Raw genomic sequence first — 17,559 nt, forward strand, 5'->3', positions numbered from 1 at the left:
TTTTTGGATCAGTTTTTTTTTGGAAAACATTATTTAACTTTTCTACTGTACTGTCTTATCGGCAACTCATGTCACTCATCTAGTATCAGTGCTTCCTTTATTGGCAGTTGTAGCTATTTATTTTACCAAATAGAAAATAAATATTTTTTGAATAATTATAGCAAAATTCTTCTCACCCATATCTGCTTTCCTGGTCTATAATATCTGTATTATTTGCATATGTATATTTAAAGGGGTTATCCAAGTTATGCAAAAAAATAATAATATTAAGCACTGTAAATCTGATGGTCAGGAATAAATACATAAGCTAAGCAAGTTTTAGGCAAACAACTAATATATATATATATATATATATATATATATATATATATATTTATGAATTCCCCTAGTTCTGTTCTGGCCCCTCTGTTTACATGCAGCTGCAGAGCTGGGGGGTAGGGGAGAATGTAACAACAATCTCATAAATATTTGTGGGTGTCAACAAAGACTGCCTTTTCCTCCCCTCTGCTATGCAAAGGGAGTGAATAAAATTGCTGCACTGTCTGCAGTCTGACTGCTGGGATATCCAGAAGCATGTTGTTTTGTGTGGGACTATAAGTCCCAACTGCACAGTACAAGAACATTGCCGATACACACAGGATCTCCCTACCTGTTCTTGTGCAATTTCCTCACACCCAGCAGAAGACTACAGAGGAGAGAAATCCTCCAGTCTTTGTTATATCTGTGTTTGCAGGGTGAGGAGTGAGGGAGGATCCTGTGCACAGAATTTATCTCTTCAGTGTCTGGAGAAGAGGAAACTATGAGGCTGCTCAGTACCCGAGGCAGAGCCTCCAACTGTGAGTCTGTGCTGCTGATGGTAGAAGGGGTAAACTTTTCTGAAGAATCCAGTTGGAGGGGAGACACAGGACAGACATCTCTGCCATCAGAACGGGCAGTGCAGAGGGATGCAGCTTGTTGCTCCAATCAGCACAACCTACACAGTGACGTTCCAGAACGTCATCAGAGCAGGGAGAGAAGCTAACATCGCAGGTCATATGATGCTCAGCTAACTAGTAGACTGCACTATGGATGAAGTAAGTGAATTGAAAATCCCTTTCATTTGCTTAGTTAGAAACATACAAAGAACAAAAAAAATAACTTGGGCAACCCCTTTAATAAAGTGTAAAGATCCTTAAAATACAATTATAGAAAAAATAAGGCTTAATCATTAAATAGCACAACATGCCTATGTGCTTGATTTTCCTACAAGGTTATTTTAAAGCAGCTCCCCATCTTGTATTGCGCCATCAATATCTGTACAGCACACAATGGGAAAGATATATATATATACATTTTATAGCTGGGGAGGTCGTAACTGTCTTAAAAATCTCTAAAGAAGGCTGTTCTTAGACAGATGAAAGCTCTAGGCCAGGTCTGCTCTATTGGATATGTGCTTTGCTTTTGTAAGACAAACTACTGATAAAAAAAAGGTTCAACTGAATTCACTTGCAAGCCTGACAATTTCTTTTAAAAGAAAAAATTCTGAAATTGTACATGTCGTTGGGACTCTCACGAAATTTTAGCAGCTGTCTGATAAAAAAAAAACATGCACACTCCTGTGACAATTTTTATATCTTCATACTTCATGTGCCCTAAATAGTGGAATTTAAGATACCAGACTTGTGCCAATATGTTCTTGTCACTTAGATGTGCATTATTGTTGTTGTTTGTTTCTTGAGACCTTTAATAAAATTCAGTAAAGCTATATTATATAGTTTTCTGAATTATAGAAGTTCTTTCTTCAACAAAGACTATCTGTGTTATCAAAAAATGATTCAAGTACCTTAAGAGATACATTTGCCACCTTTGACAGCAAAAGTATTTTCTAGAAACATGTCTCTCCTTTAAGGAGTCACCTCACTTCATCATTTTGCTAAAATGTTTGCAAGTTTCCATATCTAATCTTGAAACAGTTTTTCTCAATATACCATAACTAGTGATGAGCGGCATAGGCAATATTCAAATTTGCAATATTTTGCTAATTTTTGGCCGAATAAATTGGCCATAAATTAGCAAATTCGAGAATTCGTTATCGCCAGTCATTGTTTACTTGATTGCGAAAATCGTCAATGTAATATATTCACAATAAATTTGCGATTAGAATATTTAACACTATTCAAGAATACGAATTTATAGCACTATATTCTAAATATTCTCGAAGTGGCAATATTTGCGATTTAGAATTTGCGATTCGAATATCCGCGCTCAACACTAACCATAACATGCTGATATTACCATACAAACTAATACTGATGTAACCTGAGTCAAATATTTACCCATGAGAAACTGTTCCTTATAAATTTGACTTCGAAATTAAATCATCTACCATCAGTTCATTTACTATGTGACATCTACAGAATTCCACCATTCTCATCCAGATACTGAATCAATAGTGAACCGTACTATGAAATATGTATGATCTACAAGAGTATGATTTAAAAACATTTTAGAAAGTAGATCATTACATCATTTTGAGTCTATCGGGTACCCCTGGTTCCATTTAAGTTCAGCGATATGTATATAATTTTTTTCAAAAATAAATTGAAATTTTTAAAACATTTAATTATTTATTTCCTGCATAAATGAAAATGTGTAAAATAGACAGCCATGTTTTATAGATAAATGTATCAGCAACAATGAATCCTTTTGATTGCTAAACATTTCTGTTCAGCATTAGTGCAGCCAAGATAGTGTCTACAGGAAGCAGCTGTGACCAATGTCATCACATTCTCATCTATCATACGTCCTGAGATTTGACCACACATTCCACTCTCTTATACGGCTAGCAAAAGCTGCTGGCAAAAGAAAGATTATCTTTCTTTTATGAGTTGTATTTGGGGGATAATTTTGTTGGTATCCAATGTCCTTTTTAATTGTAATATTACCACTGCTCCACCATTAAATCAATCATTCTGTTAATACTTAAGTCTGGTGAGTCGAAAATGTCAGTAGAGAAAATGCTAGAACCGACTGGGCTATTAGGGCCAAAATTGGAAGTAGATCCTGATGTTAGTGCTTCTAGCCAGTCTGCTGGATCAAAGGTAGCACTAGATGAAGAGGAAGATGATGGAGACATGATGCTTTCCTGATGATCTGGTGAACATGGCAATTCCAAGTGATCTGGAGAAAAGACAGCTGAAAGACAATCCTGACCATAAAAGAAATCGTAATTTCCAGACCCAGGAAATTCTAGCATTCCAGAACTGGGCATAATTGAAGGTGGTTGAGCATCACTGCAACACTGCATCTGTTTCGCGAAATTACTGTTTTGGGCTGCAGGTGACATGTTTTGATGATTGATATCAGAATGAATGTTTTCCATTGAGATGTTATCAACATGCATTAATTCATCTGCAAAATTACAAAAAATGATTTGATTAAGACATTTTAATATCCATACAAGGATACATATTTAAAAAAGTTAACTTCTTTTTTTTGGTACAACTCAGCCTAGAAAGCTTTACCCCTTATATACATATATGTCATATTCATTTGATGTATCTTTATAAGGGCATATTTATATGTGGAGGATTCATTGCAGAAATGTTTGTGGCAAAAATCCATTCCACACATCTGAGAGGGGTTATTTCAGAAGCAGGTAGATGGGATTTTTACAAATATAATATTGCAAGTTAGGATCAATAGAATGCTGGAGATGGGTTGTTGATCCATGGATTTATGCTGATCATCATATTTTACCTTCCTCAGGATTAACATTAATTTTTAGTTACACTAAATTGTAATTACGTAATAGATGCATTATATCACACTGAAGTTTTTGCAAAAGAAATCGGTATCTGAACATGGTCTTGCTGTCATCTCTTTTTCAGGCCATGCTAAAATATATTATCTCTTTGAATGCAAATATTAATCAACTAATGTTGTACTTGAAAAGATATATATATATATATATATATATATATATATATATATAATAGTATTTTTGGCATTCTATTTTTTTTTTTGTACGTCTCTGGATTATATGCAGTTTATTTTATGGCATCTTATACACAGTTAGATTATCTTTTTATTTTTTATTTTTTCTTAAATTTTTATCTTATTTCCATCATCACTACAAAATAGAAAAATAATTTCGACATTAAGGATTCTATTTTTACTTCTAGTGTATTTAAGCAGTGTTCTATAATGTTTCATTGTATAATTGGATGGCAATTTACCAACTGTATAAGCCATTTTTTTGGATTACTGGAGGAAACCTGAGTATCTGGTGAAATTCCACATAAACATCTTCCAAAATTCGACCCCAAATATAACAAAAAAATCTGAAGTTAGATTAAGAATTTTATGTGAAGCAAGGTTAAGAAAGAGGGACTTTTGTAGACAATAAGAGCACTTTTGATTCAGGTACAATTTATTTCCACCTAAATAGGTAGAATTGAATGTTAAGAAATGTCCTCATCAGTAATGCCAAGGAGTATGCTAAATATTTTATGGATTAATTTATTTTCTATATTTAATTATAAATACCAACCTGTATGTAATAGTGGCTCATCTTCTAATATGTCTTCAATTGACTGCGAAATGGCCATCTATAGAGAAACAAAAATGACATTTAATACACACCAATGGAATATTTCCTATAGTCTTACATAAATGCACAGTGATCAATATACCTGTGCTTTCTGTATGGCCTCCTGAAGTTCTTCCTCAAAGGATCGAGGCTTCTGTACAGGACTTTCTGGACTTGCTGTGATCTGCATGGGAAGCTCAAAGTCCTGGCCAAGTACCTCACATGTGGAAGGCTGCAAAACCTGAAGCAATTACATCTTAATAGCTTCAACTTTTCCATAAAGACACAGAAAATGCCAATAACTAGTTGCATTGCTGGTGCTTAAAATGACTTATATCTGGCATAAAATACGCAACCTGTGATATCCTATGTGTTGTGTGCACAAACTAGAAGAACTAAAATAATTTTCAGTTGCAGCATTACAAGACTGGGGTCATACTATTATGATTTCTGTTTGTCTTTTATGTTTGTACATATGTTATTAATGGACTTTAGATTTTTTTTTATTTATGTTTATAGGGTTATACCTTTTTCTTATACAATCATGAACATTGTTTAATATTTGTAGGATTTATACTTTCTCAGCCTGAACCCTGACTTGATCAGTGATGGCTTTTACTCCACCACTGTTTGTATGAACATGTACTGTACTTGTTCTTTCATTTCCTGCCTCAGTGAGAGGTGGATCCTTTATTTTATCCCTCACCTTCACTGCAGTTGAGATTAGCAGATTCCAGCAGTACTTCAGAATATAAAGCAGCTGGCAGTCATACTTCCTAAAGTACTTACTGGCATTGTACCTACTGGCACAACCGATCAAGGCGATCCTCTTTCCTGTTGTGTATTACAGGTGGGGACTAATGTGATATCAACATACTGACCTAGTAGAGCACTGTTCTTTTTATTCTTCTGAGCATTAAAAGTTGACAGTGTTTACCCAAAATACAACATTACAATGTATTGAGAAAATGATGTTGACAATATGCTCTTTTTTAATAATTTTGTTTGTGCACACTATTTAATATGCTTGTATAGAGCCATGTAAATGAATTCCTATTTGACCACTAACAATTTACCTACCATATAGCTTTCACTGACTTCTGAACTCATAAGTTGCTCCTGTGCAGATAGTGCTAATTCAGGCCCGTCACTGTTGAGACTATATAGATATTGCGTGTCTTTGGTTTGTGCTTTAGCGCAAGAAAGTGTCACAGTTTCATCTACTTCTGTTTTAATAGATATCCTGGCATTAAACTTTTCATTCTTTCTTCTGTTTTTTAATCGTTTGTGCATTTCTAATTCTACTCGAAGGTCTTCTGCTTGCTTTTGTTCTTGGAGTAATTTCCATGTCAGGTTTTCAATTACTTTTTGTTTCTCGAGAAGAACCTGCTCATCATCAATTCCCTGCATTGCCATGTCATTGTCTTGATTGGGTGTCTGGGTATCCGAACTCTCTGTAACACTGCAGGTCGTTTCAGATGTCTCATGAAGACTCCCAGCATAAGATGGTGATGGGGAGTTCTGAAATGTGCAAAGTGCAACAGGGGTAGTCTCACGTGATGACTGATTTTGTAGTGAAGGCAGTTCAATGACTGGAGTTAACAAGCCTGCACTCTGAATGGGGGCTGGAATGGTCTTTGTACGGGGGATTTGGTACGGCCTAAGGCGCTCCAATAAAGCTGGCTTCGTTCCCGACACAGGTAGCCCTCTTTTGCGTAGATGTTGTCGTAATTCTGAAACCTTGCAAAATGATATGAACATGTTTAAAGCCATTGATCAGTAGTAAGTTTATGTAGTAATTAGGTGATAAGTACAGATAAATTAAATGCAGTTTATATTTTTAGGGCCTCTTTACATAGACTGATAGAGCATTCATGACCATTGCCCACTCAGTTTAGCTTCATTTAAGAGGCACATTGATCGCTAGTGCTGAATGATCATTTATTCAGATACAGTTTCATTGTACAAGGTGATCTGCTGCTGACAATGTTTTTTGTGCGGCATAAATGGCCAGGTTAGCAAACGTGCATTTGAGGTGCCAAAAATGAACCCAGACGAATTAGCCAATTTCGAGAGTACTGGACATTCCACCAAACCAGAGCTTTGGGTCTATATATACTTGTCTTCTGGATAGTATAACATATTGGGGACAAATATTTTAGCTTTAAAGGAAAAGTAGAACGCGCATCAAAAATAGTCCATCACTTTCTCCATGAATCTCTTTGGTCCAAATTTTGACTCATATTACAATTAATAATGAGAAATATACAAATTGATCTTCTACATGTGTCCAAGGAGCTGACCAATGCTTCCCTTCTGCCTCACTATCCTGTGTCTGACTGCAAGATAAGTGGCTGGAGCAGGAGCCTCCCTTCTCTGTCTAATCATATTGAACAAAGTAATGTTAAGACCCATCCCTTGACTAAGCCTTGCCCCCACAATCTCCAGCAGAATATGAAACTTTCGAGCAAGAGATTAACCCTTGTGTATGCTGCAGAATTTCCAAAAGACTGCTTGTTTTTAGAACATGCAGAATATAGTGCAGACTGCCAATGGGGGCAATATTATATCATAATTACTTTTATCATGTATTTTCTAACACATTCTAATTTTACATAGAAATGTATATAAGATATTGAAGTAAACTAGAAAATTATGTTTTCACACTTACTGTGAGATCATCCAAGTTTGCTGGCAACATTTCTGGTTTCAAAGGAGAGTTTGTTGGTGAATTGGGTACAGACGTCATAACTGTACCAGATGCAGGTGAGAGATTTATGGTGGGTGTTCCAGCTTGCGTAGTTCCTGTAAAGCTAATCACTTGATCTGCTGAGATACTAAAGATTGATAAAAAAAATTACCTTGTAAATACACATTCTGGTGCATTTAGAAATGTCCATATCTAGGTTATGAAATACCTTGTTGTCAGAGGGTGAACTGTTTGAACACAAAAAGTTTGGTTTTGTTGCTGGTTGAGGATCTGCAGCTGGAGGAAAATCTGTTGCTGTTGCAGCAAACGAGAATAGGCAGCATCCATTGCAACCGGAGACCTGTCTGCTTTCTGGTCTGGTGGAATGTACTGATGATATTTGAGTTTCTTCACTTTGGGTTTAGAATCTTTGGGTTTTTTTTGCCGTTGGCTTTTTCCCATGTCAGATGGTTTTGCTGGAACCTTAATGAACCAAAATTAAAAAAGAATAAGTGGATAACAACTGTTGAAATCTCATCCATATGTGTACTGTAATCATCTGCAGATATTCTATGTGCAAATCCGCACACAAAATCTGGAACAATTCACCTTAATTTACAAAAGTCACTTTAATTTACAAAACTTTAATAAAGCTCCGGGCTCTAGATTTATGCCAAATACTGCAATATCTTCTCTATATTATAAAAACAAAATATATCACATCCTACTTTGAGAGGCATTTTTTTTTATAACATACTGTATCGGTATAAGAAAATACTGTATATAATAGCCTTCATCCAGATAAGTTTGGTGTTTAAAAAATAAAATAAAATACTGTATCTGTATGAGAAAATACCTTAGGAATTCCAGATGAAGCCTGTGCTGAATGATGGATGACTGGCCTATTGGTTGCCAATGGGTCAGCCTCTACAATAGCCCCTGCAACTGGCTGGTTCACCTCAATTATTTGAGGAAGATCCAACTAGAAGAAAGTTACAGAGATGATATTAGTTATTATTACTATGGTTTCAGAGGAGAGCTTATCAATGAATTACATACAAAGTAATATAGTTTCAGCTGTATGATTTTCTGTTTCAGTTTATTGCATTCCAAGTTCCCAAAATGATTAAATATAGCCTTTCAACATTAGTACATAGTTTTACAGTAGAGATTTTTTACTAGGATTCAATGTGCATTTTTTTCTGTTTCAAAGTACAGTCATACCTGAAACGCATTGCTTGTGGGTGTTGGGGACAGATTAACTGAAAGACCAGGAGAAGGAGCAAAGCGAGGAGAAGAAGAGGTGGATGAAGAAGAGCTGGTGATGTCATCATCAAAGGAAAAAGTATCAGAAGATGAAGAGATCTGGACCTGGTCTTTAAAGAAAAAATATGTATTGCCTAGGTGAAATTTGGTTGAGGCCCCTTTAATTTTTTCTTGTAAATGCACATTGTACTTTTTTGGACAGATAAAACTATACAATCACACTGTCAGTTCAGTTCCTTTGCTACTAAGATGACCATATACATTGGATAAATATTACCCAATCCCAGTGATCTGGGTTGGGATTCAACTTGTTCAATCATTAGTTCCCCCAGTTAAGTATCATCAGAAGGGTTTAACTATAGCTTTTCACTTTCTTCCTATTGAAATAAACATGCACTCTGAGTGCTTTTGTTGATAAGGGAGTCCTTAGAACATAGCTGTCAGAGTAATGAGCATTTTACTGGCAGCTCTTTGCTTTTCTCATCTGATGTGTATTGTGAAGCTTAAGATACCCATAGATATTATATAGTTGTTGCACTCATTTGGCCAATAGCTATTCCAGTTGCTTCACCAATACACATGTACTCTTGGCTCAAAAGGGAATAAGCCACTGACAGACACCTCTGATATTGACATATGCCTCTAAGAACAAAATGATTAGGAATGTTGAAATTCAAGATATTTGACCATACTTTTTCCTGACATCTATCATCAAAGGAAAGTAAGGACATACCGATACATATTACATGGTCAACCATTCCTGCCAAAAAAGGTATTCCGTTTGCTCTCCGTCCTAATAGAAGTCTATGGGAAACAAAATGGATCTGTCTGGTTCCCGTTATGCAAGACGGAAAACAAAGTCCTGTCGACAGGACTTTGTTTTCCGTCTTGCATAACGGGACCCAGACGGATCCATTATGTTTTCCCATAGACTTCTATTAGGACGGAGCAAAACGGAATGTCTCTTAAAGGCTTCCGTTTTGCATTCCATCCTATGGATTCCGTTATGTTCCGTTATAACCCTGTTATAACGGAAAGCCATAACGGACACCATAACGCTAGTGTGAACCCACCCTAATATGTACTTTTATGGCCACCTTACGTCTCTTTCTGGGCTCCTTATAAAGATGGTTTGATTGACAATACAATTCTTTGTCACTTTTGCATATACTAACGGATACATGAATTCAACAAGCAATTAGGGAAGTAAACAATCTATGTAAGTTTTAACATTCACACTTATTTAGCACTTATTTGGCATGCCTGAACAGTGTTAAAACTTGTGTTTTCTACTTTAGTGTCCTTTCCATTTCTTAGTTCTACCATTTTTAGGTTTGAAGGGGTTGTTCATGATTACAAAAACATGGCTGCTTCCTTCTAAAACCAGCACCACCCCTGTTCACAGGTTATATGCAGAATTGCTGCTCTGTCCCAAGTTGCAATATGAGACACAACTCATGGACAGAGGTGGTATTGTTTTTCTAATCATGGACAACCTTCTTAAATTACTGTGGTAATGTGAAAAAGAGAAGAAACTTAGCCAAAGCATCGAATATGTTGTTCCTGGAACTATAGATATTTCGTTTTTGTTAGGTCGGCTGTTTTATTAAGCTAATTCAACTTATTTAGCTAAGGTTGTTTAGAGGTCAACTATGGAATTATGACACAATGCAAAGTAGGGAAAGTTAAAACCCAATTTCAAGAAAAAAACTAAATATGACTTAACATATAGATAAGTATGAAGAACCTAATGGTAAAAGTAGCATATGATTGTACTATTTTGTAAATGAATGATATCTAGAATTTGTGATATCCAGTTGTTATTTTCGCGATTGCGCAAATCAGCACTAATGATGCGCATATTTTTTGTGCAATGCATGCAACTTCACATTTTATCAGGTCTGACTACATACTACTGTTTGGTGCACTAAGTATTGTTGTGACATCACAGCACTATGTCTGTAGCATCTATGTATGGATAACAGAGAAACAGTAATTCCTATCACACTACCTAACACCCTGCACTGGAATCTACACTCAGCTACACTATATCGCTATCTAACCTACACTGAGTATCTTCCAATAACTATCTGTATTATATATATGAGCTAACTAACTAATATAATTGGATAAGGAATAGGATCCAAATGAAAGCAAAGAGTGCAGCAATGTCACTGCTCTCTCTCTCTCAGAACTGCAAAAAAACAGCATAAAATAGCTGCTGGGGAGCAACTTTCCTATTGGTTGCTAGGGATGTTGCTAAGTTCTGACAAATATATTTTAGCCTTCTCATTGGCCTACAAGAAGGAAGGTTACTGATGAAAAAAATCGAGAATATTCTCGATTACGAATATATAGCACTATATTCTACATCTTTGCGAATTCTCTAAGTGCCGATATTCGCAATAAAAAGTTACAATTCGAATATTCACGATCAACACTACTCCAGAATCAAGGCATGTTACTCAACTGATTATTCCTTTGAAACTTGAGCTGGTGGGAGGAGCATTCACATGGTCAAACACCTAGATATTATCCCATGTAGAAAGCCATATGAGTGTTCCTCACCTTTTACTCCATTTTTCATCCCATTTGCCAGTGGCAGAATGTTTTTCTTTACAAGTTCTAAAGGCCCAGGTCGATGTAAAATTTTTTCATTCAAATCTTCAGCCAAGCGAACTTTTTTCTCTTTAAGCTCATCAGATTCAATTGCACCATCTAGAACATAGTATATAGCATACATTAATTGTGGCTTTTTTTGATAGATCCATCAATTGATAAAATAATACAAAAACCCAATGTTCACCATATTTATTATGCAGAAATAAAATCTTAGGAGAAGCCTCAATCAATTAGAGATTAGTTGAAATACAGCATGCACGGTTAGGCAATCTGTAAACTGGATATTTGCCTGCACACAGCATGTTAAATGGTATTGCTGTCCTTAGTCACAGAGTTGTAGTAAGATATTCTATCAATAAACCATGATGCCCTTTTTGGGTACCATCATGATGGCCTCATCTTATGACTATAATGAACTAAAATTAGATTACACTGATATCAAAATGTGTCCTTATTTCAGAAAAAGGATATGGAAAACTTATAGGGAATTGGTCATCACTGCCACCACTGTGTAATATACAATGGTAATATTTTTCCAAAAATGCCACTGTCAACTGCAGAATAAGGGAATTCCCCCGGAAATGAGATAATTGCAGAGGGTCAATTGAAACAATTCCCCAAAATAAAGAATAGGGGAGTTATGCAGTCCCACATTGCTCCTTCTGGCTTGATCAATGTCCCAAGGCCTTTACATGTTTACAAGTTAGTTCTGCATATGCTCAGTGAAGCATGGTTTACTAGCCTTGGCTTCATCTGCATCCTGTGCACAGGGCTAGCTTGTAATATTGAATCTTGACTTGTGGGACATCAGTCAAGCCAGAAGTAGCATGGGATTCCACGAACTCTCATGACCCCTGGACTGCCTTATTGCTCTACATAGGTAGAATGCTATTTTCTAATGTAATTTCTCTCTTTATGCTGTGACATTTCATATGTAGAAACCTATTACAATCGTGCATGATGTTAAGGGAGCAATTTACGGGCTGAAATTGTGAACACAGGTACCACTTAAAATAATCAAGGTTTATGAAAAAAGCATAGGTGCTTCTACATACATAATACAAGCTGTATCAGCTTTCCAGGCATCCTTTAGAGGAAGAGTGATGTTAACTGACAAAATATGTATTTTCTGAAATTCTCACTTGTTTAGGGCATCACATATGGATCGTAAAACCTATGTAGAAATGTTTTAGCAACACAGCCCTGCTCTACCGTGCACGTTCCACTTCAGAGCTTGGTAAAACTGACATCACACACCCACCTCCCAAGTGTGACAAAAATAAATCCAACCTTCAGAAAAAGGCATCTTCATGGCAGCCACTTTGTGGAGTTTGTTCTGAGTCTTGCACTTCATGAAATCCTCTGGCTGTAAAGCAATACATGGTATAACTCTCTGAAATAATGAGTTTTTAACTTTAGATTTTTGCCCGATCCAACCAGTGTCCCAATATTTTCCAATATCGGGCACTGGGGCTAAAGGAGCATACACTGAATCATGGGAATTAATTGCTACATGAACAATGGACTCTACTACTGCAAGTCCTATCATTCCTATGAAGGTTTGTTCTTGTAGATTCAGACTAGGGTTCTTCTGGCCTACCAGAGGAATTTTATATGAGGTAATAGCCTCTCTCTATACAAAACCAGCATTAATTCCATCATAAGATAAATGAACAATTCTCACATACACATTCAAACTCTCCTGACTCCCTTTTGGCTCCCCCACATAAACATATATGTTTGGGTTAGTCTAAAAAGTGTGTGTATTCAGTGGAGAGATGGGAAAAAGCTGCTACCAGACACTTCTGGCAATGACATGTGGCAAATAAGAATTAGTGTATAAATCATCTAATTTGTGCTACTGTTTACTGTAATAACACTAAGGCACAAGTACAGGGGTGTACTATGGAATTCAGGTGTGTACCACTTAGACTAGGTTCACACATGCAGTTTTTGAGCCAAAGACAGTAGTGGATCCAAATTAAAGGAGCTGCACACCATTTGCAATGATGTAAGGAAAGCCGGTCACCACCGCTGCCATTGATTGGTTACAGTGATGTCAAACCGAATGTTCACATTGGGGGAGCCCAATGGAGCATCATAGGCCTGGAGGAGAAGGAGTGGGGAGCCAGCTCAGGGAATCTATTATTTTACTAATCCGGCTTATTGGGGGGCAGGGGGTTGTGGGTTCCAAATGAATGGTTTATAAACACACTCTCTTTAGTATCCACTCATATGCAGCTTCTCAAAAAAATACCCCTGTATGTGTGGAATCCAGACTTAGAAGGACGAAGTTTCTTGTGTTTTTTCTTGAAACCCTTTGCACATATAGCATATATTTCTTCTGTCTGCATTTGCAGGCATGCAGTGAATTTTTACTATGGATTTTGTCCTTTGCAATTCAATTCAAATGAAAAAATCCACAAAAAAAATCCACATGTATGTACTGTAGCATACTACAGTATAAAACACTATAAAACCAACTGATCTGACATAGAATTATGATACATATGAAATTATATGCAAGAAACAAACTGGAATTATATTAAACAGTTGCCCATATTCATGGAACAGACCACAAATAAATAAAAAATGGACACTTACTTTGTTATGTCCTAAAGTTGCATTTTGCTCTGAGCAATTTGTATGTGCTTTATTGACAGCTAGAAAGATAATTAAATGTGTTAGTCATTTCATTAGACATATTGCATATATTGCAAAAACAGTAGCTGATCAATGTGATTTTATTGATGAAAAAAAGGACATTTTCTCCTCACTAGAGAGGTCTGATTTTATTTATTGGTTGGCAGATTTGATTCAAGTACTAATTAATTTAACCCGATTCAAAAGTGCTCAGATTGCCCTGAATGATACATTAGATTCTTACACTGGTGGCCTGTGTCTGTCATTGTCCAACTATCTCGGGTGGGCGCAAGTGTTTCTCCACTCACTCTGTGTGTATTTGGGCTAGTGCTTAGTGAACTTCTCTGTGATATTGCTAGAGTTAATCTTTCCCTCCTGTCCTCTCTGTCCAGCTACCGACTACAGGCTGGTACCACTAGTGTTCAGGAAATCACACATCCGTTTTTGTCTGGCCAACTCTCTGCATATTTTCTGTATTAGGGCTGGATCTCCATTGGTCCTCATTATAGTTAATGCGGTTGGATGGCAATCATGAAGTTTCTGGCAATGCCGATCCAGCGAGACCCAGCAGGCTGTTCCCTGCCAGAACAGCCTGCCAGATCTCACGAACGCTAGTGTGAAACTAGCCGATACCGATCAGTTTATTCCACCTATTTGACTGAGCTTTAGGTATTCTAGTGTTTACTAGTCCTAGTGAATGTGTGCTTATTCTATCTGCCCATGTACAAACTCTGCCTGTTGACTGACTCTGATGCTCTGTTGCCCGCTCTGACCTTGGACTTGTTTTATGGATGCATGAGCTTTGTCTGCCCTAATCCTGGCCTGTTTTCTGACTATGAGAATTGCCTGCTCCTTTGGTACTTTGCACTGGTGGCTCTATCCCCCATGGGTTAGCTGCTAACTACACCAGGTCTATTCCTGAAGGTAGCGGCACACATTTTTACACACACATTATTGACAGAATATGCAGTCACTTGTTCTAAACAAGAGTCTAAAATGTATGCCCGACACATTCAACATATGTGCTCAGAATGGTAGTTTCAAGGACCTGCCAAATTCCTGCCCTTCTTTTGACTCACAGGTTGTCTGTCAGCCTCTGAGCCAATCAGGGCAAGCCCCACACCCTCTGAGAGTGATCCTCCATCTTCATCATCCCTGCCCTGTTTCCCGTTAATTTTCACAGTAAAACGGCACAGGTGCCATTTTGCGTGATTTATCTGAAGCAAATTGTCAAAACTTCAGATTTGTTTGTCAGCAGAATTTTTGTGAAATCCATAACAAATCTGATTCATTCAGAAATGATTCTCTCATCTCTACTGTGGAGTTCAGATATAAGAGCTACACATCCAACAATTTGAGCAGCTGCCTGATGAACTCTTTGTAAAAAGGAAAGATAGTCTGAAGATACAATGAAAGTGATGGCATTTTTTAATAAAGACCAATTGAAAGAATGATTTTTAGCTCCCAAATGAGTAGAATACAATGATTAAAAAAATTGCCTCCAAAAGGTGTTTATAGCCTTTAACGTTACATTAGTCCCATTAAATAGCGGGATTTAAAATGCCTGCAAAATAAGTTCTGGATATAGTCTGTACTGGCATGTATCAGTATTCATGTAATTTAGGGAACTTTCACACTCGCATTAAGCTTGTCCAGCAGGCTGTTCCAGCAGAGGAACAGCCTGCCATATCCCTATTAACATTTGCACACGTGTGCTGCCAGAGGTCCGCCAGAAGCCTGTCGGACAAGCTTATCGCGAGAGTCAAAGTAGCCTTAGTGGTTTTTTTCTATAAGAACTAATTAGGTCACAAGAAACTTACATGCCATTAGGTTCCTTTCAGACATTTGTTCTTGAGAGCGACGATGTTGCATCCGCAATTGAAGAACTGAAAATAAATATTAATGAACAAGATTAGCAAATAACATAGAAACAGTTAATGAAGCATTCCTGTGATTACCATGGACCCTAGTTCAATTTGTTCTTTTTAGTACTTTACCATTTAATAATACTTTTTTGTGTTGATTTGTTACAGTAAACACAAACCTTAGATGCTCTGAGCTCTGACGGGGATGCTATTAGTTGCATTATACATCAACCACACCAAATTACCTCTTAGCAAGTATAAGTGTACGGTCACAAGGTGCTGATGTGCCGTAGTTGTGACGCAGCTGCCTTGTGGTTGAGGACCATGCAGCCGTAAGAGCTGCAACGGGCTCAAATTAACTAATTAGGCTTGCACTGTTTATTGAATCTTCATTGTTAAAGTGTAACTGTTGTATAAAGGGTCTTATTAGCAAAGGTCTGAGCATTGCTAAGGAGAGTCTGTCTTCAGTTGTCAGAATTTTACTGAGCGCTGAAGAGTCTAGATGCCTGTGTGTAGCAAGTCAGATAGACAGGATGGGCAACAATAGGGTGCATGTACAGGTCCTTCTAAAAAAATTTGCATACTGTGATAAAGTTCATTATTTTCTGTAATGTACTGATAAACATTAGACTTTCATATATTTTAGATTCATTACACATCAACTGAAGTAGTTCAAGCCTTTTATTGTTTTAATATTGATGATTTTGGCATACAGCTCATGAAAACCCAAATTTCCTATCTAAAAAAATTAGCATATCATGAAAAGGTTCTCTAAACGAGCTATTAACCTAATCATCTGAATCAACTAATTAACTCTAAACACCTGCAAAAGATTCCTGAGGCTTTTAAAAACTCCCAGCCTGGTTCATTACTTTAAACCGCAATCATGGGTAAGACTGCCGACCTGACTGCTGTCCAGAAGGCCATCATTGACACCCTCAAGCAAGAGGGTAAGACACAGAAATAAATTTCTGAACGAATAGGCTGTTCCCAGAGTGCTGTATCAAGGCACCTCAGTGGGAAGTCTGTGGGAAGGAAAAAGTGTGGCAGAAAACGCTGCACAACGAGAAGAGGTGACCGGACCCTGAGAAAGATTGTGGAGAAGGACCGATTCCAGACCTTCCGGGACCTGCGGAAGCAGTGGACTGAGTCTGGAGTAGAATCATCCAGAGCCACCGTGTACAGGCGTGTGCAGGAAATGGGCTACAGGTGCCGCATTCCCCAGGTCAAGCCACTTTTGAACCAGAAACAGTGGCAGAAGCGCCTGACCTGGGCTACAATGAAGCAGCACTGGACTGTTGCTCAGTGGTCCAAAGTACTTTTTTCGGATGAAAGCAAATTTTGCATGTCATTCGGAAATCAAGGTGCCAGAGTCTGGAGGAAGAGAGGAAAAATGCCAAAATGCCTGAAGTCCAGTGTCAAGTACCCTCAGTCAGTGATGGTCTGGGGTGCCATGTCAGCTGCTGGTGTTGGTCCACTGTGTTTTATCAAGGGCAGGGTCAATGCAGCTAGCTATCAGAAGATTTTGGAGCACTTCATGCTTCCATCTGCTGAAAATCTTCATGGAGATGAAGATTTCATTTTTCAGCACGGCCTGGCACCTGCTCACAGTGCCAAAACCACTGGTAAATGGTTTACTGACCATGGTATTACTGTGCTCAATTAGCCTGCCAACTCTCCTGACCTGAACCCCATAGAGAATCTGTGGGATATTGGGAAGAGAAAGTTGAGAGACGCAAGACCCAACACTCTGGATGAGCTTAAGGCCGCTATCGAAGCATCCTGGGCCTCCATAACACCTCAGCAGTGCCACAGGCTGATTGCCTCCATGCCACGCCGCATTGAAGCAGTCATTTCTGCAAAAGGATTCCCGACCAAGTATTGAGTGCATAACAGAACATAAT

The 17,559-nt window shown here is 37.6% G+C and overlaps 1 protein-coding gene across 4 annotated transcripts in view; it reads right to left on the minus strand.

Moving 5' to 3' along the window:
• Positions 1-2,145: 2,145 nt before the first annotated feature.
• LOC122926663 (myocardin-like) overlaps positions 2,146-17,559 on the minus strand; it is a 42,687-nt gene continuing 27,273 nt past the window's right edge. For all 4 annotated transcript variants that reach the window (XM_044278107.1, XM_044278108.1, XM_044278111.1 and 1 more), the window contains 12 exons: positions 15,611-15,676; positions 13,752-13,810; positions 12,438-12,513; positions 11,094-11,243; positions 8,484-8,635; positions 8,116-8,241; positions 7,489-7,742; positions 7,242-7,407; positions 5,651-6,310; positions 4,674-4,811; positions 4,532-4,589; positions 2,146-3,390 (listed from right to left, as the gene is read on the minus strand). In XM_044278107.1, the coding sequence (XP_044134042.1) occupies positions 2,921-3,390; positions 4,532-4,589; positions 4,674-4,811; positions 5,651-6,310; positions 7,242-7,407; positions 7,489-7,742; positions 8,116-8,241; positions 8,484-8,635; positions 11,094-11,243; positions 12,438-12,513; positions 13,752-13,810; positions 15,611-15,676 (2,375 nt within the window). In that variant the 3' untranslated portion in view covers positions 2,146-2,920. The remainder of the gene's footprint in view (positions 3,391-4,531; positions 4,590-4,673; positions 4,812-5,650; positions 6,311-7,241; positions 7,408-7,488; positions 7,743-8,115; positions 8,242-8,483; positions 8,636-11,093; positions 11,244-12,437; positions 12,514-13,751; positions 13,811-15,610; positions 15,677-17,559) is intronic.

This window comes from Bufo gargarizans, chromosome 2 (genome assembly GCF_014858855.1).
Source record: "Bufo gargarizans isolate SCDJY-AF-19 chromosome 2, ASM1485885v1, whole genome shotgun sequence".
In the NCBI taxonomy this organism is placed as follows: Eukaryota; Metazoa; Chordata; class Amphibia; order Anura; family Bufonidae; genus Bufo; species Bufo gargarizans.